We start from the raw sequence: 24,152 nt of genomic DNA on the forward strand, positions 1-24,152 counted from the left end.
GTTCTAGACTTTTTGAATGGAGGAGAACTACCAGTGGGCTTGAATGATACCTCCATTACTTTGATTCCCAAGGTACGACACCCTCAGTCTATCTCACAATATAGACCTATTGCACTATTTTCGGTTCTGTACAAGATTGCTTCAAAATGTGTAACTAACCGAATGAGGGCATTCATGGACGAGATCATCAGTGAAGAGCAAAGCACTTTTGTTCCTAGACGTCTGATAACTGATAATGTCTTAGTGGGATATGAAAGTGTGCACACAATGAGGAGGCAGAAGAAAGGAAAAAACTATGCTTGTGCAATTAAACTAGACATGATGAAAGCTTACGAACGAGTCGAGTGGCACTTTCTTGAGGCTATTCTGACAAAGCTGGGTTTCAACATTGTCTTTGTTCGATTAATTGTGAAATGCGTATCTTCAGTATGGTTCTCTATTCGTGTTAACGGAGAGCTACTGCCCTTTTTCACTCCCTCGCGAGGATTGAGGCAAGGTGACCCGGCGTCGCCGTTCCTTTTTTGTTATGTGCGGAGGGCCTGTCTTCTTTGTTGAAGTATTACAATGTCGGGTACATTGACAGAGGCATAAGAGTCAGCTATAGGTCACCTTGGGTGACACACTTGCTATTCGCAGATGACAGCTTGATCTTCATCAGTGCAAACACCCAGAGTGTCGAGAGACTTAATGATATTTTTAGAATTTATGGTGAAGCATCGGGACGGTGTGTTAATCGCGCTAAGAGTGCCATCTACTTCAGTTCTAATACACCGGCCCAGCTCAAGCATCAATTGAAAGGCGTCCTAACATCGACATTGAGGCGTTCAGTGAGCGCTACCTGGGACTGCCCACGGCGGTCGGTCACATCACGAGCGGGGCCTTCGATCATATTGGGGAGAGAGCTCGTGGGAGGATACAGGGATGGTCTGAAAAATTACTTGCATGCGCAGGTCGTGAAACTTTGTTGAAATCAGTGGTTCAGGCTATTCCCACATATTCGATGAGCACGTTCTTACTATCAAAAAAGGTATGCAAGAGTCTGACTTCGCCAATGGCGAAATATTTTTGGAGCAGCTCTATTTACAAGAATGCATTGCATTGGGTTTCCTGGGATACTCTGGCGACACCAAAGTGCAAAGGAGGAATGGGTTTTCGGGACCCTCATCAGTTTAATCTTGCGCTGCTCGGGAAGCACGAATGGCGGTTTATGACTAACCCTAATTATATGTGTGCAAGGGTTCTTAAGGGTCGCTACTTCCCTGATACAGATTTTATGCATGCCAAGGTGCCTAAGTCGGCATCCGCTACATGGCGAGCTATCATTGCAGGAAGGGAAGCTTTGCGTGCGGGACTCATTAAGAGAGTAGGAGACGGGAACTCCATCGATGTGTGGGCTGATAAATGGATTCTCGGGACCATCTCGATGACACCGCTGCTGAAGCCACCGAACACCATTGTTCGGACAGTCTCGGATCTTATAGATCCCGAGAACTGGTCATGGAGGCAGGAGTTGATCCGAACCACCTTCATTGCCCCTGATGCTGACGCCATTCTAAACATCCCAATCAGGAGGGGCGCAGGTGAGGATTTCTATTCTTGGGCCTTTGAAAGATCATGCAACTACACTGTTAAGTCGGCGTACCGTGCTCTAGTGACTCAGAACGAGCGCAATACTCTAGGGGAAGGGCGGCTACCGGTGCTTCAAGAGATGACAAACAGATGTGGTCTGCTCTGTGGAAACTCAAAGTGATCCCAAAGGTACGGGTGTTCTGGTGGAGGGTACTACGAGGGATTCTACCAGATGAATGCACTCTCAAATACCGTCATATTGCAGTTCTAGACACTTGCAAGGTATGTCTAGCTAAGGAGGATCTTATGCATGCCCTAATTCAATGCTCGCATGCACGCCGCTTCTGGGATGAAGTGTGTGCGTGGTTCGGTCTTCGGCTTCCTCGCTTACACCCACGTTCTTGGGCCAGAGACATCCTATGTGCAGACCGAGTCAAGGACGAAGATTGAGTAAAGGTTATCACCATCATGTGGACGATTTGGCATTCTCGAAATCGGATCAAACATGGTGAAGAGGGAAGGGACCCAACAGTCGCCATTAGGGCGACGAGGGAGGCTCTTGCACTGCTAGAACTGCCTCGGACCGCTCCCATTCTGTTACCAGGACATGGCTGGCGGCCGCCCGAGTCAGGTATGGTGAAGATCACGACGGATGGTGCACTTAATGTCATGGAAGGTAGAGGACGGGCGGGTGGCATAGCCCGGTCTGCGTCCGCGCTGTTGGGAGCATGGTGCAAGCCGTTCGGTGAGATCTCAGATCCATTATTAATGGAAGCTATATCGATGCGGGAAGGAGTTCTATTTGCAAAACTTCGAGGCCTCTCGCATGTGATAATGGAGACCGATTGCCAGGAGTTGGTGCAACTCTGTAACACTCGCCACAATTCACGTTCGATTGTGGCTCCTATCTTAGATGAAATAGGAGAGCTAGTTTTTGATTTTTCAATTTTTGAGATTCAGCATGTAATCAGGTCAGCAAACTTGCCGGCGCATCTCTGTGCAAAACGTGCATGCACTTTGAATGTGACCGACTGTTGGCTTGACGAGACTCCTAGTTTCTTGGTAAGCAGCCTTCTCGTTGACTGCCGGGACAACTCCTTTGTTGAATAAAAGCTCTCTGATTTGCCCGCAAAAAAAAGTACTAGCAAAAGGGCCCATACATTGCAATGGAAGAAAAAAAATCATAATCTCCAATGGCCATGATCATATTTTGCCGCATCACCGAGATAGAATATACTCTCAATTCTGTGAAACAATTTTTAAACTCGTGAACATTTTTCTAATTCATGAACACTTTTTAAATTTTCAGACATTTTATAAAATCAAGAACAATTTTTGAATTCATGAATATTTTATAATATTTGCAAACATTTTTTAAAAACTCAGAACATGTTTTAACATTTTTTTCTTGAATCGGCGAACATTCCAAGAATGGACGAACATTGCTTTAAAAATTGGTTGAACAATTTTAGAAATTCATCAATATTTTTTTGATTTAACGAATATTTTTTGAAATGCATGATAATTTTTCAAACAGCGCACATTTTATGAATTAATAAAATATTTGGTAAGTCATGAGCAGTTTTTGAATTTTTAGGATATTTTTCCATTCATGGACATTTTTTGAATTGCCGAAATTTTGTTCAATTTCATTAACATTTTCTAAGACACAAACTTCTTGAAATATCATGAATTTTTTTTATTTCCTGCACATTTTTTCTAATGTCTAACCTTTATTGAATAAGTAAACATAATTTCATAAAATGACGAGATTATTTGAGTCCACAAACACTTTATGATTAACTAATTTTTTATTTTAAAACTCGCATTTAAAAAAATCAAAAAAGTCCCAACTTATTCAAGGTAGAAAAAACGAACGAAACGGAAAAGAAAATAAAAAATAGATACTATATTTGAAAAGCAGGCCACGCAGACATGGGCGGCCTCAAACGGGCGCGCTGCACCTTCTCCCAGCGCCGAGCGTGGTATAGGAGTCACTGCTGCATGGGCCGGAGGAGACGGGGTATCCTCTGAGTGACATTTTTTATCATTTATACGTGGTGTTGGTAGGTAATATTTTCAATTTTTGGGAGCAATTTTCGTGACGCACTACAAGAAGCCATAGCCTCTGTATCATTAGGTATATAGAATTGGGCTGGTCCATTTTTGCACATCGTTTGGGCACTCGCTGTGTTCGCTCTAATTTGTTTGGGTCTTTCTTCATAGTTTTTTTTCTTCGTCGATTTTCTTCAGTTCTATTTGTATCTTGGTTTTTCCATCATTCTCTTCGTTTCATTTTCAGATTTTATTGGATTTTCCTTTTACTTTTCTTTTTTCTTTATTTCTTGGTTTTCACTGTTTTTTGTTTTCTTTCTTAGTTTATTCTTTTATTCTCAGTTTTCTTTACATGTCTTGATTTTCTTAGTCCCTTTCTTGTTTCTCATTATTTTTATCTTTTTCTTGTTTTGGGGTTTTCACTGTTTCTCATACTTTTGCATTGTTTTCTTTGGTTTTTTCGGTTTTATTTGGTTTTCTTTTTTCAGTTTTCATCAGTTGTTTTCTCTCTCTTTTCGAATAGAACAGAAATATATTTTGATACACGTCTCACACATTTTGTTCGAATGGATGACACGACTTTCTCGTTCATAAAGCATTTTTATGTACACGTTGAACATTTTTTTCAAGCCTATAGTTTAATATTAAGTTCGTAATACAGATTCTTAACATTTTTTGTATGCATCAAGAATTTTTTTATAATCATGTTTAATATTTTTAAAATACATGATTAACACTTTTACATCATATTTTTTTGTCTACAGCGTTTTTGTATTCATTTTGTACTTTTTTGTATAAATCAGTAAAAAATGTGTATAATTTTTTTACTCTACTATTTTGCATAAACAATTTTCCTTTTTTGTATGTGTCAGCATATTTCCCGTGTACATATTTTTTAACCTACATTAATGCATAAATGATTCTCCATTTTCTGTATACATCAGGAATACTAGTTTATACATGTTTCACATTTTTAACAACGTGATTAATATGTTATTTTCATATATGTGTTTTGATTTCTACTTTTTAGATGCATATTATTATTATGTTTACACATGAAGAATATTTTTATACAAGTTTAAATTTTTGTAAATACATGGTTAATAGTTTTTCATACATACTCCTATGTTTGATATCTACTTTTTTTCATACACATTGAAAAATTTCAGATAAATCAGATATAGTTTTTATACACATTTAATATTTTTCAAATGCATGGTTACGATTTTTTCAAACACATATTTTAGAATATTGTTGTTTGAATATGTGTTAATTTAATTTTCAAATGTGTCTTGAAACAATTTTTTAAAAGTTGCGCTAACATTTTCGTAACACTGCACAAACATTTTCTCAAAAAAAAATTTGGGGGGATTATCTTAATTTTTTGAAAATATATTAAAAATACAAATAAAAGAGAAAAATAGCAAGACAAACGAAATCAAGGAACAAAATAAGTGCTACTGGCGTGGCCTATTGCTACGTCGCTTCATGGGACTGAACGATTTGTCTCGCTTCAAGTGAGACATAGTCGCGCCCAAAAAGATCGCGTCTGCTGGCTCTCAGGCTCTGGGTGACGGAATATCCTATTTGGCGAACTCTGAATCCAACTGTCCACTTTTCGCACACAGCTAGCGATCAAACGCTGACCTGGCCGGCCCATTTACCTGTTTCAGCGTTTCAGGTTTTGGGAACCTTGTAGACAGTGGCAAAGCTTGAAAGAAAAGGTCGGGCCGGGCCAAATTAAAAAAGAGCACAAAAAATTTAGACATCATTCACGATTGTACCTTTTGTTATTATTGAATTTTCAATCTATATGTCAACGGACAAATTACTGGCAAAATAATCATATTCTACTCCCTCCATTCTCAAATACTCTCTTCGTCCAAAAATACTTGTCATCAAAATGGATAAAAAGAAATGTATATTTCTTTTTATCCATTTTGATGACAAGTATTGTCGGACGGAGGAAGTATAAGTCTTTTTTAGATATTTCAACAAATGATTACATACGGAGTAAAATGAATGAATCTACAGTCTAAAATATGTCTATATACATTCGTATGTTATAGTCCTTTTGAAATGTCTAAAAAGACTTATATTTAAGAACGGAGGGAGTACATTATTACGCAACATTGTTCCAATGATCTTCATATACTAAAACACAGTTAACAAAACTATTAAGAATTACTTCCTCCGTTCCTAAATATTTGTCTTTCTAGAGATTTCAACAAGTGACTACATACGGAGCAAAATGAGTGAATCTACACACTAAAATATGTCTATATACATCCGTATGTGGTAGCCATTTGAAATCTCTAAAAAGACAAATATTTAGGAACGGAGGGAGTACAACTCAAGAAAAATATTAAGCATTATGTACGAATTCGCAAGGAAAATAGCTCTTTATCATCTATTTCTATATAAATATGTAATAAAATGCATTGACCGTGCTCAGTTCAACCTGGACAACAAAAACGCACTACTCCGAAGTAATTACAAAGCGGGACTGTCTATTTGACATTTGACTGTTTTTTAATTCAACAACATTCAAATTCCCCAACCAATGAACAGATGACACCTGTTTGTCCCAAACCCCCCATCCCACGGGTCGTTGTTTGTTTTCTTATTTCGGGTTAAACGGGTCGGGCAAAACCCTGGCCCGGTTTCAACTAAACCGACACCACCACCAAACCTCGCTGCACGGCAGCCTCGCTGGACCACAGCAAACAGTTGGCCATCAACTTGCTACGGGAAACGCAGGCCCCTTTTGGGAACTCTCCAACCCCTCCTACATAACAGCAGCAGAGATCTCACCTAAAACACATCACAAAAAAAGAAACAAATCAGGCCTACGGCCATGGAAGAAGGAGGGGAGAAGAACAAAGAGCAGATCAAAATCAGATAAGGCAGGCAGCCATGAGAGACAGGGGTGAACCTGGAGAGGAAGGTGAAGGTTTACCTGGAGACGAGCAAGAAGGAACAACAACATCTTCAATTCTTCACCCGCTTAGGCAATTGGGGAAATCCCAGGAAAATCAACAAGTCAGGAACAAAAAACTACTGCTACCCCCTAGCACTTCAATTCTTCAGCCCCTTCACCTCTCTTACAAGGAAAATCTGCAAAAACAAAATGTGTCGCAGAAACTAGATACAGGTTAAGAAACAATCAGTAGACAAAAACTAGATACTCTGGAAATAATTCATCACTAGCAGTAGGCAGAACTTGGATAATTTTATAATTTACACTGCAAGAACACATAGTGCCTGATTGAGTCTAGAAAGAACAGTAGCACACCAAGAATTACAGTGGAAAATCCCCTAGTAATTACACTAAAAACTGACTAAACAGACCAAGAATTACAGTGCAAAAATCCCCTAGTAATTACATAGTAATTCCCAGTGCAAATTGCATAGAAATTATAGTGGAAATTGCAGAAATTATAGTGAAAATTGCATGGAAATTTCAGTGGAAAATGCCATAGAAATTTCAATGTATGAATGTTAAAATGCATCAAAACTTAGACTGGAACAAACCTACTGTATTTACACTGTTAAAATACTACTGCAAATTGTACTGTTACTCACACTGTTAAGCTTACCCATTAAACTGAACCTATAAATCACAGTGCTAAAAGCATGAATATTACACTGTAAATTAGGGCAAAGATTACACTGTAAAATACATATAATAAGCAACACGGTAAAACTAGGGGTACACTGTAAAAATTCAGAATAAAGACTAGGGGTACAGTGAAAATTAGCATGACAGATTACATAACTGAATCAATGTAAATACATTGCAAAAATTTGGGAATATACATTGTAGCTACAATGTAAACCATCGTAATTCTAGGGGAAATTACACTGGAATCAGTAAATTGTGTAAATTACACTGAAAACTAAGGACAAGATACACTGAACTATATGATGAATTACACAGTGGTTATTGGGCAAAAATACAATTTAATTCTAGGGTGAATTACACTGAAGCTACAAAACAGTAATTCTGCTTTGAATTACACAGTAAAACTATGGCATGAATTACACTGAAACTGCATAATGAATTACATAGTAAAATACAACATGAATTACAAAGTAATTCTACATTGAATTACACTGGAACTGCATGATGAATTACACAATAATTCTATAGTAAATTACAATGTAACTACATGATGAATTACACAGTAAAAATGGGGCAAACATACACAATAAATACTAGTAATTATGTAAAGAAACACTGAAACTATGGGCTGACTTACACAGAAACTACCATGCAATTTGCATAGTAAGTCTGAAGATTACACAATAAGTCTGAGGCAAAAATATACAGTAAAAATACTAGTAATTACAGAGTGAAAAACAGGACCTCGCTCAATACTACTGCCACAGAGACACACTTGCACATGAAAAAAAGAAATAAATGCAAGAAACTACATGAAGTACAGAGCTAAAAGCATGGAAATCACTGTAAAAAATGAGAGGTCAATCATCTGACATATACTGTGTAAGACCTACAAATTTACAGTACTAAAGTATACAAATTACAGTGTAAATCTGCAGTATATTACAGTATAAGCCCTACATCAATTCAGAGGTAAAATCCACTATACTCAGTCCAAAAATTACTGTGTAAATCATACAACATTTACAGTGCTGAAGCATACAAATTACAGTGTAAATCTGCGGTATATTACAGTGTAAGCCCTACAGCAATTCAGAGGTAAATCCAGATGTTATTACAGTTTTGAAGCATATAAATTGCAGTGTAAATCTGGGGTAGATACAGTGATGAAGCATAGAAATTACACTGTAATTATGGGGTATACTACAGTTGGTAAATTACAGTGCAAATATTAGGCATATTACAGTGGAATCATGTCCTATATTATAGTGTAAATCACAGTTAAATTCCACTATAGTTCGTGGAAAATAAGATGCATGACAATTAGCATAAACAGAAACATTTCAATGGCATCAGACTACTACTGGGATGATCTACTGGAATAAACAGAAACTAGATTTGCAATTTGCACACTGAAACTATGTGGATTACACAGTAAGACTCAGGCAAAAATACACATCAACGGCACAAAGGAAAAGATACAAACCTGCATCACACACACACAGTTACCATGGCATTAAGAAGAAGGAACCTAAGTACATCTAAACCAACACTAAGAGCGATTTATCCACTCACATGATAAAAGGGACCTGCAACAGCGGGCACAGGAGGAACCCTAGAAACCAACACAGCCAGAGGAGGCAACACCCATCTACCAGTGAACAAACAAACCACCTACCAATGCAAATCACAAACCCAAAACCACAAAAACTCCCATCTCAAAACCCTATAACTGATCCATACATCTATCTGAATCACAAAAACTGAACACGTTGAACCTACCACGAGTAGACGAGGAACAAAATGGCGGACAACACGAAGCAAATGATGAACGACAGCGGGACGACGCGAACCAGAACGAACCACTAAAACTACAAGCACCTACCATGAATCTACAACAACACGGCCCCGGATCACAACACACACCTACCACGAACCCTATCAAAATCACATCAGCAACTGACCCCTAGACCTGGAAGCTACACACTGAGAAATGAACAAAATCACGCGCTCGAGAGAGAAATTGAGAGACCAACCAACCGCAGGAGGCGATAAATCGAAGAGAAATGAGAAAGAAATCAAGCTCCACAGGTGGGGGATCTGGGAATCGACATGAACAGAAAGGAATCGCCTCCGTCGCCCGAGCGCCCGTTCCTCCCTCTTCCTCCCTATCTCCTCTCTCCCTTATCGCTACAGTGCCACTCAAATGAAAGGGGAAAACCACGCCCAAAATTCAATAAGGACAAAAACCGGAAGAGGCAGAGAGGAGGGGCGCAGAGCGGTAACGGGCTGGGACAAAAAAACGGGACCCGACAGAAAAAACAAGCCCGAAGACCATACAACCCAGCGCGAATCTCCACGCGACAGCGGACGGCCGACGATTTGAATGTTGGTGAATTGAATAACAGTCGGCTGCTAAATAGCAAATCCGATTACAAATGACCAGCGGCACCGTTGTCACTTATCAAGAGGTAAACTGGGCTGAGTGCATAGGTATATAAAATATTATGAAAATCCTGGATGGGCCATGGCCCGGTTCTGCTTCAATGAACCTCCGCCCTGATTCTAGAGGTTCCCAACTGGTTTTTCCTAGCTTTGGCAACCTTCATCTAGAAGGTTCGTTGACCGGGTTTCACTATTTCTTTTTGGTTTTCATGGTTTCTTTTCTATTTTATATTTTCAGTTTCTTTTTTATCTTTCTTTTTCTTTCCCTTTTTTCTTTTCCTTTTCAGTTTATTTTTTATTTTCCAACTTTATTTTTATTTATTTTAAAAAATCATGTTTCAAAAATTATTCAGAATTTTATTTAAAAGTTCGTGCTTTTGAAAAACAATAATTTTTAGAAAATTATCATGTTTCCAAAAAATTGATAAGAAATTCAAAAAATCACATTTTTTTAAAAAATATGGGATTTCAAAATATATACTTGTTTTTCAGAAATTGTTTGGAATGTTTCTGTTCAATTTTTTTACAACTTTTCTAATAATTTTCTCATTTAGAGAATTTTGTTCACAACTTTAAAAAATGTTCGCGTTTCATTTTTTTAGTAGTTTCAAAATATGGTCCAGTTTCAAAAATTGTTCACAAATTTCAAATAATATTCCTATTTTCAAAAAATTTGGGGTGTCAAAATATTCTCATATTTCCAACTTTGTTTTGGAATTTGGAAAAAAAAACTCCCACTTAAGAAATAGTATATCATTTAAAAAAGTTCCTTTCAAAATACATTGTTCATCATTTTCAAAAAAGTTCCTGTTTTCAAAATTATTCATAATTTGAAAAACAAAATCACATTTTCAGGAAATGTTTTGATTTTTCTCGAACGTGTCTTCATATGTGAACAGGGCTTTGAGTTCTTATAATATTTGTGCTACCTACCATAAGTTACACCCGTCTGGTCTTGTGGCATGCCGCGGTCAACTCGAACCCGAGGTCATGGGCTCGAATCCTCGCGATCGATCTACTTTTACATCTCTTTTTAGTGATGCTCATGTGGTCTGCTGATGGGCCGGCCCAGGTAAGGCACCTGTGTGGATCGCTACAACTATTTGCCGCCGAATGCGACAAATAGGAGCTCCACCTCAGTGAGTACCTAACAGACACTTAATGTGATATCGGGGTTCCAGAGCTAGTCTTGCGTCTGATTGTCCATACATCCGTAGCATGGGTCGCCGGCCACCACATCTTGTCCCAACTTTCTCTCAAAAATGAAATTGTCCCAATTTTGTCTCAAAAAATATTCTGTGCCAACTTGTAAGTGAACCTGACCCCGACTACACACACACCACCATAAGATCGTTATTTTTTTTTACCGTGATGTTGTTTTTCGGGAAGCCTGTTTTTAACTGGGTTATATGGTTCAGTTTCATCCGCTTATGTCTTTCCTTGATTTGCTTTTGTTTTCTTTTCTTTTCCGCTTCTTCATTCCTATTTGTTTTTCACAATCTTATTTCTATTTCATTTTGTTCATTCTAAAATTTTCATATTTATGTTTTCCTCTTTTCGTTTTTTCTCTTGTTTGTTATTATTTTTCCATCGTGTATTGAAAAATGGTTCGTCGTGTATTTCAAAAGCGTTCATGGTATATTCAATAATGTTCATCGTATCTGTTCAGAAAGTGTTCATCATATATTGGCAAATGTTTGTTGGATATTTTTTTTTAAATTAGTGTGTATTACAAAGATGCTCACCGTGTATTTAAAAAATTGACAATGCAATATGAAATCTTTGGTAGTTTGGTATGTACTTTTCATGGTGTATTAAAAATCTTCATTGGGTATTTAAAAAGTGTTCATTGTGTATTAAAAAATGCTTGGTCATATACCTGAAATCCCCCGACGCGGCGCGGTCCAACCTCCGTTGCTTCCCATGCCGGGCGGGGATCATGTGCTGCTATGTGGCGGTGGTAGTTCCGGATCCGGCCTAGTCGGGGTCCGTGCGGGATGGGGACATGTAGTGCTCCTGGTGGTGGCTGCTATTGTGATTTGGGGCTGCCCGCTCCCTTTCTCGTTGGTGGTCGCATTTAGTTCAGCGATTATCTCCGTCAAATGTTTGATTTGAGAGAATTTCTCCTTCCGATCTGACAGTGGCAACACCGGTTGAAGGCTCGTACTGGTAAGGTTGCGGGATGCATCTGGAAGGCTTCCTGTGGGATTTGGTGGCACTCACTCCGACCAGTTTGCCTTCGATGGTGAGACGTAATTTGTTGATGGTGCCTTGACGTAGAAGGTATGGTTGTGTAGCGGCGGTGGTGGGATTTCTAGTCCAACACATGTAGTTGCTGGGATCATGGAAAGATGATAGTGACAACACATGATTGACTTTAATTTGGTGGTGTTTCTCGAGTATCAAGTCTTGAGCTCCAGGGTGAAAATCCTAGGTGTGACCCAAGGTTGTTATAGCTGTCAATGACAATGTGTTTGCATAGTGGCCTTGTTGGAGACATTGCTTTGATTTGTTTAGACTTGTTCTTCATGATGAAAACCTAGAAAATATGACTTTTGATGGTTGGATCTGATGACAACGGAGCTTGAGCGTCCATTCCTTTTTGAAGGTGTTGTTGTTAAAGAGCTCGATTGTCCTTGCGATGTCAAGTAGTAGTTGATGAGGATATGGTCGTTGATGTACTGATCGTTGTTTTGATCGCTCCAGGGTTTATCATTTTTTTTCTCGCTCAGGCATAGCTTTGATCTTGTATGACTTCGCCATTTGTCTGCATGTTTATTTGTGTGTGCATTGATCTTGAATGTGTGTATCTTTGTTATGCAAAGGCCGAATGTGTACTCATTGTGTTTGTATCAACTTGATGTTTTATTTTGAGTCAATAAAATCTACCATCCGATCGAAACAAAAATAACGTATTTGAAAGGGTCGGTTTATGCTCTAATCAAACATACAATTAGGCGGTTACAATGAATCAACTGGATGATTTCTCTAGAAATCATCCGCCTAGCCAGCCGCCCGATCTAGTGCCGCTAGCCGTTCGATTGCAACAACACAATTCCACCCCACGTCTTCCTCCTCTGATTCCATTCCACCAGAGCAATTCAACACCCGTCATGACACATGCGTTGTACGACCTCACGGCACCGTAGCCGTCGGCGAGCGCTGCAACGCAGCGCCAAGAACCGTCGACGACCGATGCATCGCCGCTGGCACTCCATTGCAGCCCCAGGCAGCGCTCCGGGAGCACCACTCCATAGCAACACCAAGCACAGCAAAAACTTCAACGTAGCACCGATGACATCTCCGGCGAAGCTGCATTGCAGCTCTGACGGCACAGCCTCCTCCTGTGTGCTGTGTTGCAACACCGACGGCGAGCAGCCCAGCCTCCTCATGCGTGCTGCGTTGCAGCACCAGAGGCAAGCAACATCGTCCTCCGGCCTTCATGCTGCGTTGCAGCACCGGCGATGACAATGCGAATGGGTCGCGTTGCCCCTTCCTGCTCGCAACAATGGTGGTGTGTCATGATGAGGATCAACAGCTGGTGGCCCCGACGCCCCTCACTCGTGGCAATATCAACTAATTGCGGCGGGATGCAGGAGGCGGTGGTCAACGTCGTCTCTCCCGATTCGCAGCAGCGTTGGCTGGTGGTCGGCGTTGCCATGGAAGCCATCTCCTGTCGACTGTGAAGAACGAAAAGCACAACTTGCTACTACTCCTAAGAGCAACTCTAGCAGACCCCTTATAACGCGTTTACAGTTGGCGGAAAACGCGTTTTACTGGCTGGCGCGGCGGCGGGGTGGGACGGTGGCGGGTGGCTGCGGGATTTTGTGGGTCGGGGCAATATAAGGGGGCTGCTAGAGTTGCTCTAATAGAGTTAGACACCTTTTGTTGTTATGTCGTGTACAGAGTCGAAGGCTTGAGCTGTCAGCTTGTAGGCCTGATGAGTGCCACCGATTGCTAAAGGTGTCTAACTCCATTACTTGAATTTTGATCTCTTGCAGATTAACTTAAGCCAGCCTTATCCAAGTTGTCAGATTAGGGATGCTTAATTCTGTACACGGCAAGTGATCTAACTTGGCCAAAAGCATCAGAAGTCGACACTGCACTTCAAGCCGGATAAGCTCATCTGGCCGCTCTTTTTGTACCAGTTGAGATAATATCTCATCCAACGTATGTTCTAGTCTATACTCTAGGATATCCCCGATTTCCTATGCAACTGTGAGCCTGATTCCAACGCCAATTCTTGTAGCTTCCTAACGACCTATCGGTTAGCGCATGGGCATGAGCATCATCTACACACCGTTTGCTCATTTTCAGTGGATATGGTAGAAACTAGGCGACAAGGATGATGGTGCCTTCCTTATCCATCAACCATCAAAGCCCTCAATAATGCTTATCGTCACCATGCTCGGTTGATGCAACGGAACATCACAGCTTTTATGGGCCTTTCCTCTCAGCAACGCCGATCTTCTTCCGAACAAACTTCGCCCACGCATGCTGAGCCGGATGAGTGTGACCTGCCAACAGAAACCCTTCTCAAGGGGATCAAGCTTACCCAGCACATTCAAAGTTCTCATTACAAGGTTGTCAGAGTCACAATCCAAACTAACTCCTCTGATTCTACGATTTTCGTTCATAAAATATACTTTTCGACATTCCTGGTAGCGAAAATTCTACGATTTGATTCAGAATCCGATCCTGGTAGTGAAGATCTTGCCATCAAAACTCCAATTCTATTGAGAATCACACAACCTTGTCATTAGGCCTAAGTAGCCACATTTTTCCGCCTCCGACAATCTCAGAGAAAGAACAATCTCAGAGAAAGAAAAGAGAGTAACTAGAATTCATGGAGATGGTCGGTCATGAAGGATCTGGGGAGGCATCATCCCATTGTTCATTAGCAAGGATTACCATGATGAGCAACGACTGGTTGCAGCAACACGATCACAATAGAGCTTCGGCAGGTTTACAAAAACTAAAACCTTAGCCTGCGATTCTGCCTCTCGAACTCAATACAACACACAACAAAAGAGGAAAATCTGTACAGAAATGGCCGGGTTCGGCCTGGTCTCGAGTTACTATCTTCCGGAGGGGATCAGCGAGCCATTCTCAGATCCCAGAGTGAGCGGCTGCGTCGCGGCCGCAGGCAATGGCATCCATGGGCCGCCAATGGAGGCAGCTTCCATCTGGATAGCCTCGGCGATCGGCACCAGCGTCGGCTTCTCGTTGTAGGTGAATTCCAGGTCCCTGTTTGCCGCCAGAGCCAAGAGCTCCGCCTCCTCGAGCCCCCGCGCCGGGCCGAGGCTGCACCTGTCCGGCGAGTGCTTTGCGAGGGCGTCCTTGAACTTCTTGATCTGTAATCAGAACGAATTGCAGCAAGCATGTCAGCATTCATCTTAAACGTGTCTGAAGAACATATTTTTGTAGTGGACAAAAGAAGAAACATAATCAGTGAGGCTTACGGTTGCATTTGTGCAGCTGAAGCTGCTGACCCTGCCCTGGGCTCCCCTGTAGAACCTGAAGAAAGGGAGGACATGGACATGGAGGCTGTAGCACATGGACTTGTGCTTCTCGTAGTTGACTTGCAGGAACAGCACGTCCGGATTCCGCTCAGCGAACTGCGCAATCTGCACATCGGAACAACCGAATTCGCTTGAGTATACGTTGCAGTTTCAGAATCAGATTGCCGGAACGGAACAGGGGGTTTCGGCCAAGAACTTCTACCTTGGGGTGGAGAGCGCGGCAGCCACCGCAGCCGGGGGAGAAGAAGTCGACGACGACGAGCTTGTCGCCGGCGTTGAGCAGGGAGTCGGCGAGGTCTTGCGCGGACTCGACCTCCCTCATATTGGGGTGCGTCACCTTCTCCCACCACCTCATGGCCTTGCCAATCGTCAGGTTCCCGTTCATCTGCAGCCAACAACCAGCTCTAATTTAGTCCGCGTCCAGCGCCGCAGCATTGTATTCCCCACCAGCTAAAAACCAAAACTAAAACTAAAAAATGTAACAAATAGAAATTTCGGCCCACAGAAAAGATAAAATGGAACTGAAATCTCAAGATCTCGTCTCGAAAATCTCGAACAGTAAACAAGAACGCGGATTGGAACGAAGGGACCGACCTGTCCAGCAGCCGCCGCCACTTGGAGGCCCCGGCGCAGGGGCCTGTCCGCCAGCGCCACCCTCCCGGCGGGGAAGGAGCTCTTGGCGCGGTACCCGGCGCCCATCGGCAAAGACTCCGCGAGCGCCGCCGCGGCGCCCAAGTCCCCGCACGGCGCCGCCACGCTGCCGCTGCCGCCGCCGCATAGCGCGCTGGCCATGGCTGCCGAGCAGAAGGAAGAGCAGGAAGAGGGAGCACGAACACAGAGAGAGGGGGGGTCTCGGGGGAGAAGAGAGGCGGGGAGCACGAGTCAAGGGCAATGGCGGATGGGGAGATGCGGCGAGGGAGAAAAGGTCGCCGCCCCTTTTAACGAAGCGAGGAAAAGCGAAAAAAGGCACACGCTGTTTTTTACCGTCTTCGCCCCGAACGGCTTTCACGTGGGGTGAATTCGTGTCGTCCGTCGGATCAGGCATCGGACGGCGGGATGGCGGCCACGAGGTGGGGGCGGTTGGGGCAGGCCGTTTGTGCCGGTGTAAAAGGTGCGGTGGAGTGGATATGTTTTGGATAAGATTAGGGCCGCGCCTCCTCACGAGGAGGTTAAAGCGCCACGTGTGAAGGGTGTTCAAGGTCAGGGTGTCTGTCAACGTGGGGCCACACGGGGAAAAGGGCGTGGGTCGCATGGCCCACCCGTCTGCTGGAGCATGGTAAAAATGGAGAGAACTCAAGCAGTTGGCCGGTTACCACAGCTCCTCTACAGCAGATCTTGCAGTTGCCGCGGGGTAAACTGGTAACTGGATAAAAGTCAGATTTTTTGCGCATGTTGTATATTCTCTGTATAATCCAGTCATGGCTGTTTTCAACTCGTAACCATACATATTTTTGTAACTGTATTTTTTGCTAGAATACGCATAAGCATGCATGTCATTGCATTAGAGAAGAGGCAGTAAAAAACCCGGATACAACGTCTTTTAGCCATTACAACAATAATCAGTAGAATTAGCAGCCACACCCCGCACGTGTACTACAATACATGCAACACGTAGATCAAGCTCGTGCCAATAGCAATGATACAAAACACGGAGCAACCAAGCCGTGTCACAATCAACGCCGAAGACCTCTATAACATGACCAAGACTTGAGGACAACACAAACCAAACCCTTACCCATTGCGCCAAGAGAAAGTCAGCAGGTGGATGGCAGGGCTTAGGTAGACCTAGAAAGTGAGAGCATCAACTATGTTGTATATTGCGCCTCAGAGGCCCACGCCCCAGAACAGTAGCCGACACCGACTCGTGCCGTACCATCGGGGGTCCTGAGCCACAAGACGACGCTTCCAAGGAGAAAACAGTGCCATGATGTTGTCATCGTTTGGTATGGAGGTCGGACCAAGGGTTTTCCTCGAGCACAAGGGGGAGGAGTCGGATTGCGGTCAAGGCAACACTTCCATGGAGGGAACAGCACCCACGGGCGTTGCCGTTGTCAGGCTCGGACGCAAGTGTAATTTCTCACCGGTTCGTGTAGACGGTCTAGAAATATTTTACGTTAGCTCCGTCTCATGGGAATCAAAGAAGACAGGAGGGAAATTTCCATTGGCTATATTAGTTTACTATAGAATACTATTGTACCACCTCGGAGTACTTCTAGTGTGTCGGTGCACTCATTTCGCGATTCGGTCCATGCGTCGCCCGTGGAATGATCGTGCACCGAACGTACGATTTGCCATTTAGGCGAGTCAAAATGCACGTTTCGCTTCCACCAAACGTCTACGGTCGTTGATTCCTCCATCACAGACCACGATCACGATCAGATAACAGTAATTACCCGGATACGGCTGCTATCGCCGGTGCAGACAGCCGCGCTTCTTGCCAGCGCTCCGTTGATTCCGCCATCCAGACCAGGCTCGTCAACAGCCATGGGGGTGGCGTGCTTCCCCAGTAATTACCAGCCGCGATTCTCGCCGCTATCTTTCTTTTCGGTGACTGAATCGGCCGGCAAGTTTCAGATCAGTCAGAAATAGAAAAATGAACCCGCCGTTGAAGCGTGTGGCGGGGCTCCGTTCGGCGGCACACAGGAAACCGTAGGCGCCAACGGAAAACCCCACGGATAACGGAGGTTCGCTAGGTGCTACGTGACCCATGCACGTGAGGTACGCAGGACCGAAGGAAACACAGCTGCTACTGTTGCTGCTGTACTAGCGGCATGGAGGAGCCAGAAGCAGCGGCGGTGCATCGCATCCGCATCTATCCGTGGCGGGAGGAGCCCCACATGGACGTGGAATCATGGTTCCTCTCCTCTCTCTCCTCGTCAGCAACAGGTAGGCGGATCACGTACCAAACCGGGGGGCGCGGCACCCAGAAACCGACCCGACGGACAAAGTACAGAGTACACAAGTACAGACAGGGCAGCGATAATTTCTTTTTTTATATTTTTTTCAATATATTCATCTTCAATCATGGCAGTACAACGAATATCAAAAATAATAAAAATTACATCCAGATCCGTAGACCACCTAGCGACGACTACAAGGACTGAAGCGAGCCGAAGGCGCGCCGCCGCCATCACCCCTCCATCGCCGGAGTCGGCCACAACTTGTTGTAGTTGACAGTCGGGAAGTCGTCGTGCTAACGCCCTGTAGGACCAGCGCACCAGAACAACAACCGCTGCAGATGAAGAATAACGTAGATCAAAAGGATCCAACCCGAAGACACACGAATATAGACGAACAACGACGAGATCCGAGCAAATCCAGTAAAGATAGATCCGCCGGAGACACACCTCCACACGCCCACCAACGGTGCTAGACGCATCGCCGGAACGGGGACTAGGCGGGGAGACCTTTATTCCATCTTCAGGGAGCAGCTGCCGTCTCGTCTTCATGTGTGGGACACAAACCCTAGCAAAACTGAAAGAAATAACTAGAATCGGAGCCCTCCCGCCGGCCCTTGCCGAGATCCACCGCACCCCCATGGCCCTAGGGCCACCGAAGAGGAGGCGGACCTGCGGCGGCGCCGGCGAAAGGCAGAAACTCTAGCTTTTTTGTGGAGAAGGAGGAGGCGGCGACGAGAAAAAGATAGAAAGTTAGGGCAGAGAGAATTTCACTTGTAGGTTAGGCGAATTTACATTTCTATAAAACAGTTCTCATAATACATAGGTGAAAACCATGAGGATCAAAATTGAGAAATCACCTGGCTGATACAAGCGTGTTCGTCGACCGTCTTCTATGAGCGATATGTGTCATGTCGGTCCCACACGTGTCATCCTCATCCCTCCCCAAAAGCATCGACCGTACCTGCATTATCTTCATCTCCTCTACTCTCTCTCATACCCTCTCCCCCTTCATCTCTCCTTCAGATCGAGCGTACGCGCCTTGGCGTCACAACTCCGGTGTGCTCCGGGTGGTGTGCTATAAGGGGCCAGGGCATGGTGCTTCAATACCTTTTCCCATGCCTCAAGATTAAGCATACACGCGACCTCTTGATCGAGACATGAGAATGAGGCATGGAGCCGATCAACGCCTCCGCTGCAAAGCTGCCCGCCCTCTCCCCTCCTCATCCTTCTCACGAGGCATCGCAGGCCGCGGCTCACTGCTGAGATGTTGGCATGCTCGGTGTTAACCTGTTATAAATGTCCACATGTGGTTGGACAAGATGACACGGTCACGTATCGACAAGCACAAAATGGCCTATGTTGCAAATGGCGAGCGCAACATGGCATATGCTGCATACCAGCACGGTCACACTCAATGGTTGATCAGATGACTTTGTAGCGTGCAAATCCATCGACTCGTAAGGCGGTAGATCTTTTCGTCGCGTCGTCAACACGCAACTCGTCCATCAAAAGTATATGGAAAACATCTAAAAATCATGCTAGGAGTGTGTCTTTGGTTTTCCACCCGCTGTCCTAGTTAACAATATGGTCTCTGTGGTAGTGACAATGTCCCCTAATAGGAAAAATGTCTCCCACAGTCAATCCCCTTTGGATTGTGCGCCAAGCATTATCGGAGGACGTGTGGTGGTATGTCTTCGTCGGATCTTGTGGGATTCAATCAGTGATGGTCTTCGGTGGATCTGTTTAGATCCAGTCTTCGGTCATATGTCTACAGGTTTAATCTATGCATCTTCCTCGGTATCAATTGTTGTTCTGGTGAGTTTGTCCTGTCAGGCCTTATACGACGACTTCCCAACTATCTACAAGAAGGTTTTTCCCGGCTCCGGCGAGGAAGAGGCGATTACGGAGGCATGCCTTCGACGCGCTCCAATGTTTATAGTAGTCGCTAGGTGATCCACAAACCTAATTGTAATTTTTGTTAGTTTTAATGTTCTTTGTATTATCACAACAGATGATGAATAAATTGAAATTTTCTCTCGTAAAGAAAAACAATAGATTTTTAGTACTACCTGTAAGAAAAATAATACTCACTAGAATTCTACTCCGTCATAAGCATGAACTTTTCTTGCATGGAGTAGTAGTATTGATGTGTCGGTGCACTCAATTTCACGATTCGGTCGATGAGTTGACTGTCTGATGTCTACTACACAACCTTCTTCTTGTAGACGTTGTTGGGCCTCCAAGTGCAGAGGTTTGTAGGACAGTAGCAAATTTCCCTCAAGTGGATGACCTAAGGTTTATCAATCCGTAGGAGGCGTAGGATGAAGATGGTCTCTCTCAAGCAACCCTGCAACCAAATAACAAAGAGTCTCTTGTGTCCCCAGCACACCCAATACAATGGTAAATTGTATAGGTGCACTAGTTCGGCGAAGAGATGGTGATACAAGTGCAATATGGATGGTATATAAAGGTATTTGTAATCTAAAATTATAAAAACAGCAAGGTAACTAATGATAAAAGTGGGCGTAAACGGTATTGCAATGCGTTGAAATAAGGCCTAGGGTTCATACTTTCACTAGTGTAAGTCCTCTCAACAATAATAGTATGATTGGATCACATAACTATCCCTCAACATGCAACAAAGAGTCACTCCAAAGTCACTAATAGCGGAGAACGAACGAAGAGATTATGGTAGGGTACGAAACCACCTCAAAGTTATTCTTTCCAATCAATCCATTGGGCTATTCCTATAAGTGTCACAAACAGTCCTAGAGTTCGTACTAGAATAACACCTTAAGACACAAATCAACCAAAACCCTAATGTCACCTAGATACTCCAATGTCACCTCAAGTATCCGTGGGTATGATTATACGATATGCATCACACAATCTCAGATTCATCTATTCAACCAACACATAGAACCTCAAAGAGTGCCCCAAAGTTTCTACCGGAGAATCACGACGAAAACATGTGCCAACCCCTATGCATAGGTTCATGGGCGGAACCTGCAAGTTGATCACCAAAACATACATCAAGTGAATCACGTGATATCCCATTGTCACCACAGGTACGCACGGCAAGACATACATCAAGTGTTCTCAAATCTTTAAAGACTCAATCCGATAAGATAACTTCGAAGGGGAAACTCAATCCATTACAAGAGAGTAGAGGGGGAGAAGAAACATAAGATCCAACTATAATAGCAAAGCTCGCGATACATCAAGATCGTGCCAAATCAAGAACACGAGAGAGAGAGAGAGAGATCAAACACATAGCTACTGGTACATACCCTCAGCCCCGAGGGAGAACTACTCCCTCCTCGTCATGGAGAGCACCGGGATGATGAAGATGGCCACCGGAGAAGGATTGCCCCCTCCGGCAGGGTGCCGGAACGGGTCTAGATTGGCTTTCGGTGGCTACGGAGGCTTCTGGCGGCGGAACTCCCGATCTAATGTGCTCATGGATGTTTTTAGGGTATATGGAGATATATAGGCGGAAGAAGTACGTCAGGGGGGCCACAAGGGTGAGGGCGCGCCCAGGGGGTGGGCTCGCCCCCCTGCCTCGTGACCTCCTCGCAGATCCCCCGACGTGCACTCCAAGTCTTCTGGGCTTCTTTCCTTCCAAAAATGAGTTCCGTGAAGTTTCAGGTCAATTGGACTCCGTTTGATTTTCCTTTTCTTCGAAACCCTAAAACAGGGTAAAAACAGAAAACTGGCACTGAGCTCTGGGTTAATAGGTTAGTCCCAAAACTGATATAAAAGTATATAATAAAGCCCATAAACATTCAAAACCGTAAATAATATAGCATGGAGCAATCAAAAATTATAGATACGTTGGAGACGTATCAGCATCCCCAAGCTTAATTCCTGCTCGTCCTCGAGTAGATAAATGATAAAAACAGAATTTTTGATGCGGAGTGCTACTTGGCATAATTTCAATGTAATTCTTCTTAATTGTGGTATGAATATTCAGATCCATAAGATTCAAGACAAAAGTTTAATTTTGACATAAAAATAATAATACTTCAAGCATACTAACTAAGCAATTATGTCTTCTCAAAATAACATGGCCAAAGAAAGTTCATCCCTACAAAATCATATAGTTAAGTCATGCTCCATTTTCGTCACACAAGAATGCTCTCATCATGCACAACCTCGATGACAAGCCAAGCAATTGTTTCATACTTTAGTAATCTCAAACCTATAAACTTTCACGCAATACATGAACGTGAGCCATGGATATAGCACTATGGGTGGAATAGAATATAATGATGGGGTTATGTGGAGAAGACAAAAATGAGAAAATCTCACACCAACGAGGCTAATCAATGGGCTATGGAGATGCCCATCGATTGATGTTAATGCAAGGAGTAGGGATTGCCATGCAACGGATGCACTAGAGCTATAAATGTAAGAAAGCTCAACAAAAGAAACTAAGTGAGTGTGCATCCAACTTGCTTGCTCATGAAGACCTAGGGCACTTGAGGATGCCCATTGTTGGAATATACAAGCCAAGTTCTATAATGAAAAATTCCCACTAGTATATGAAAGTGACAAAACACGAGACTCTCTATCATGAAGATTTTGAAGGACAAGTGTGGAAAAAAGGATAGTAGCATTGCCCCTTTTTATTTATTTTCTTTTTTGGGGGGCCTTTTTTTTTCTTTGGCCTTCCCTTTTTTGGGACAATGCTCTATTGAATGATGATCATCACACTTCTATTTATTTACAACTCAATGATTACAACTCGATACTAGAACAAAGTATGACTCTATATGGATGCCTCCGGCGGTGTACTGGGATATGCAATGAATCAAGAGTGATAAGTATGAAAGAATTATGAACGGTGGCTTTGCCACAAATATTATGTCAACTACATGATCATGCTAGCAATATGACAATGATGAATGTGTCATGATAAACTGGATGGTGGAAAGTTGCATGGCAATATATCTCGGAATGGCTATGGAAATGCCATAATAGGTAGGTATGGTGGCTGTTTTGAGGAAGATATAAGGAGGTTTATGTGTGACAGAGCGTATCATATCACGGGGTTTGGATGCACCGGCGAAGTTTGCGCCAACTCTCAATGTGAGAAAGGGCAATGCACGGTACCGAAGAGGCTAGCAAGGATGGAAGGGTGAGAGTGCATATAATCCATGGACTCAACATTAGTCATAAAGAACTCACATACTTATTGCAAAAATCTACAAGTCATCAAAAACCTCGGCACTACGCGCATGCTCCTAGGGGGATAGATTGGTAGGAAAATACCATCGCTCGTCCCCGACCGCCACTCATAAGGAAGACAATCAAATAACACCTCATGTTTCAAATTTGTTACATAACGTTTACCATACGTCCATGCTACGGGACTTGCAAACTTCAACACAAGTATTTATCAATTTCACAACTACTCAACTAGCATGACTTTGATATTATTACCCCCATATCTCAAAACAATCATCAAGCATTAAACTTCTCTTAGTATTCAGTACACTCATAAGAAAGTTTTATTATATCCATCTTGGATGCCTAGCATATTAGGATTTAAAGAAAATTACCATGCTATTTAAGACTCTAAAAATAATCTAAGTGAAGCATGAGAGTTCATCTATTTCTTCAAAATAAAACTACCACCATGCTCTAAAAGATATAAGTGAAGCACTAGAGCATCGACAAACTACTCCGAAAGATATAGGTGAAGATCAATGAGTAGTTGAATAATTATGCAACCATGTGAAGACTCTCTAACATTTAATAATTTCAGATCTTGGTATTCTATTCAAACAGAAAGCAAAGCAAAATAAAATTACATTCTAAGAATGGCAAACATCATGTGAAGAAGCAAAAACTTAGAATCAACCGAAACTAACCGATTGTTGTTGAAGAAGAAAGGTGGGATGCCAACCGGGGCATCCCCAAGCTTAGATGCTTGAGACTTCTTGAAATATTATCTTGGGATGACTTGGGCATCCCCAATATTGAACTTTTGTGTCTCCTTAATTCCTCTCATATCACGGTCTCCCTAAATCT

At 43.0% G+C, this 24,152-nt stretch overlaps 1 protein-coding gene, 1 long non-coding RNA gene and 1 pseudogene across 2 annotated transcripts; all 3 read right to left on the minus strand.

Annotated features, from left to right (window-relative positions):
* Positions 1-6,045: 6,045 nt before the first annotated feature.
* On the minus strand, positions 6,046-9,572 carry LOC125535600 (uncharacterized). The gene is made up of 2 exons (XR_007294731.2): positions 6,584-9,572; positions 6,046-6,438 (listed from the first exon to the last, which is right to left on the minus strand). It is a non-coding gene; the product is annotated as an uncharacterized LOC125535600 (long non-coding RNA).
* Positions 9,573-14,554: 4,982 nt separating this feature from the next.
* Positions 14,555-16,138, minus strand: LOC125535601 (thioredoxin-like 1-1, chloroplastic). The gene is made up of 4 exons (XM_048698666.2): positions 15,811-16,138; positions 15,419-15,601; positions 15,157-15,321; positions 14,555-15,048 (listed from the first exon to the last, which is right to left on the minus strand). The coding sequence occupies exons 1-4, from the start codon at positions 16,006-16,008 to the stop codon at positions 14,773-14,775; spliced, it is 822 nt and encodes a 273-aa protein (XP_048554623.2). The 5' UTR covers positions 16,009-16,138; the 3' UTR covers positions 14,555-14,772.
* A 387-nt stretch (positions 16,139-16,525) lies between these two features.
* LOC147983769 (uncharacterized) lies at positions 16,526-19,026 on the minus strand (annotated as a pseudogene).
* Positions 19,027-24,152: the final 5,126 nt, after the last annotated feature.

Source organism: Triticum urartu, chromosome 2A (genome assembly GCF_056163025.1).
Source record: "Triticum urartu cultivar PI428250 chromosome 2A, HENAU_Tu73, whole genome shotgun sequence".
Lineage (NCBI taxonomy): Eukaryota > Viridiplantae > Streptophyta > Magnoliopsida > Poales > Poaceae > Triticum > Triticum urartu.

Excerpts from the sequence above, each read along its gene's own strand:
- LOC125535601 (XM_048698666.2), bottom strand. The coding sequence starts at position 16,008 with ATGGCCAGCGCGCTATGCGGCGGCGGCAGCGGCAGCGTGGCGGCGCCG. Across the intron at positions 15,602-15,810 it reads TGGCGGCGGCTGCTGGACAG|ATGAACGGGAACCTGACGAT; the intron begins GTCGGTCCCTTC and ends TGTTGGCTGCAG. Across the intron at positions 15,322-15,418 it reads GCCGCGCTCTCCACCCCAAG|ATTGCGCAGTTCGCTGAGCG; the intron begins GTAGAAGTTCTT and ends TCCGATGTGCAG.